Source organism: Nannospalax galili, unplaced genomic scaffold, assembly GCF_000622305.1.
Source record: "Nannospalax galili isolate Female #2095 unplaced genomic scaffold, S.galili_v1.0 scaffold18, whole genome shotgun sequence".
NCBI classification, from domain to species: domain Eukaryota; kingdom Metazoa; phylum Chordata; class Mammalia; order Rodentia; family Spalacidae; genus Nannospalax; species Nannospalax galili.
In genome coordinates this window covers 8,501,523-8,504,379 of record NW_008346548.1, presented here as the reverse complement: position 1 = coordinate 8,504,379, position 2,857 = coordinate 8,501,523, and the positions used below count along the sequence as shown (strand labels likewise).

The following is a 2,857-nucleotide window of genomic DNA, read 5'->3' as shown; positions in this document are numbered from 1 at the left end:
AAGCAGAATAAAAAAATGTATGTTTCCTTACAATTGGGAATGTAGAAAAATTCCCAAATTTCACTATGAAATATCAACTTAAAATGTTTGTTCTTAGTTGATTAAAGGGCAATGGATTTATTCTGAATTTGCCATACTCAGAGAGCTGACTATTCTACCTGCCATCTATCTATATGTATGTAACACATGCTAACAATGAAAACCCAATTCTAACTAGCCTGTCATGCCATGTTAACTATTTACAAATGAAATCTCTTATTCTATGTAATAGTGAAGTTTTTTTTTTAAAAAAGACCTAATACATTTCTTATATGTTGGAAATAGAGTAAAATTAATGATCACGGGGGCTGGAGAGATGGCTCAGGGGTTAAGAGAACTGGCTGTTGTTGCAGAGGACGAGGGTTTACTTCCCAGCACCCATATGGCAAACAACTGTCCATAACTCCAGGGGAGCCAAAACACTCTTTTGACCTTTGCAGGCACTGCACGACATGGGTGCCCTTACATACATGCAAGCAATACACTCATATACATAAAATAAAAATAATAACATTTAAAAAATTAATGATCAGAACCTGTTAAAACCAGTCAAAGGAATGACAAGGGAAATCACACATACATTCTTTTAAAAGAAAAATAATGATAATTCAGGTAGAAGAGAATATATGTCTTAGCAGCAATGCCTATAAGACAGATCAATTTCTTTGGGCACAATAATGAAAGAAACAAGATGAGAGATTATAAAAGGCTTGAGAGCTCCACCTTAGGTCAGAAAACTTCTATCTTAATTATTCTGATCTCCTTAAGAAGTATGTAAAAATACTTATAAGTTCTGATCTGGTATAGAACTTTGGAGAAATGCTTCAATTTAGTAGAAATAAATGTAGCATTTGCATTAAGTTCCATCTAAGTGCTTTAAAACAGCTTATTTTCAAAGACAGTGTTTACATCAGCCTTTCTGGTTTTCCATCACAGAGATGATTGCATTCTATTATTCTGAAGGACAGGTATGATAAATATTGGAAGAGTATTTGAGATATGAAATTCTCAGTAGTTCACATTACATAGAAGACTTATACTCCTCACCTTTGTCCAAAATCAATATTAACTGTTAATACTTTATATGTAAACTGAAAAGGTAGCAACAAGGGAATGAATGAATAAAAACTCTTACCACTTGGTAATACCATCACAGGCTCTGTAAACCTTGGTTCCTCTGCTGATGGCAGGTTTAGGGAAATGACTAACACCATTCCCAGACTAGTTCCAACAAACAGACAAGGGGAGATGGTAGAGTCATTTTTCCGTGCAAAAGATTCCATGAAGTATAATGCTGTAACTGCTTCTTTAGAATCTTTGTCAATACTGGAGATGCTAGAGCTTCTAGAACGATTATAGGCATTTTCTCGGTTTTCTAAGGAAATTTAAAAAGCAAAAATTAAGTATTAGTGTATTTTTAAAACAAGTAAAGTCAGATTTAATACATGAAAACCTTAATTATGGGAGGAAGAGAAATTATTCTTTGTTAAGTGTCATGAAGGGAAGCTTATCCAGTTCACCAGTTAATTTCAAAGGTGGACGTTCTAGATTAATTTCAAAGGTGGATGTTCTAGTCATTAATTTAGGCAGAGTCAAGACTAGAATTTGAGTCTCCTGAGTTCCAGCTCACCATTTTCCTTCCCTGTATTTCCTGGAAGATCAGTTAAAATTCTTTAATCAGGAAAAAAACCTCTTAATCTAAATAGTGAAGTTGACAAAAGTTTCTGATGCCATTTAAATTGTGCTTCTTTTCCATCTTTTGATCACTGAAACCATTACGAATGATTTTTTGGAAATTTGCACTTACCAGCAATACTGTGGCTACTAATATGAAAGGAACAATTTTGATTACAAATAATCTGTGGCAAATATATTGTATAGCAGAAGCAATTCAAGCTATAAAAATTGAAGTTGTTTTTTTTTAAACCAAGTCCAAAATGCAACTGTTATGTATCTGAACTTGTTTCAAGTTGCCCACCTTCAATCCAGGTCTAGTTTAAACTTTGCCTAGGGTCAAGTAAGAAGTTATTGACTATGTCATCCTGTTAGTGCGGGCTTTTCTGAGAAGGCTTCTGCCCTCTTAAAGAAACAGTATAGTTTCAGGTGCTGATGCTCTATTAACACTGCAAATAGGCACCTTCCAACAAGCATAAATTCACCCATGTGTTAAATATTAATACGGTTGTGCTGCTTTTCTAACTGCTCCAGAGTACAACCACCTCATAGTTCTTTCTATCACATTTTCCTTCTGATAGATCGAAGTGTGTCTCATAATTATTTTTACAAAACAAGATTAAATATAGTTTCCTCAAAATATATAAGAACAAAACACAATATTCATAATTTCCCCTTCATGTCTTTTACCAAATTTATAAAAATAATTTATCATTAACTTTAGAGATAAGACAGAAGTTGGATTATCATCTATATATTTTACAAATTTAAAGACAGAGTTATAGTTAAACCATTTTTCTGAGAATTGAGCATAAACTACAGGCAGAAATATCTAAAACTCAGTATTTGCATCCTCCACTCCAATGATTATGCTCATTCCTTTGATCACCCTTACATGATATTTCTGTTACACGCCAAAATTAAACTCATGATTCATCACCATTTAATGTTGATACTCACAAATCCTGTTAGAAAGATAATATCATTATTTTGTGTATCTATGGGACCAGATTTAATATTGCATGATATTAAACAAAAACTGAACAATTTATTTATTTAAAATGTTTTTGAAGAACAGTAATAGATCATTATTTGAAAATTTAATGAATAGAATTATTATTTGTAAACCTCTCTAGTATTATAT

General features: G+C 32.5%; 1 protein-coding gene across 1 annotated transcript in view; it reads right to left on the bottom strand.

The window, feature by feature from the left end:
• Positions 1-2,857, bottom strand: part of Stxbp5l (syntaxin binding protein 5 like) — a 395,225-nt gene that overhangs the window by 24,046 nt on the left and 368,322 nt on the right. The window contains exon 24 of the mRNA XM_008842914.1: positions 1,175-1,414. Within this exon, the coding sequence (XP_008841136.1) occupies positions 1,175-1,414 (240 nt within the window). The remainder of the gene's footprint in view (positions 1-1,174; positions 1,415-2,857) is intronic.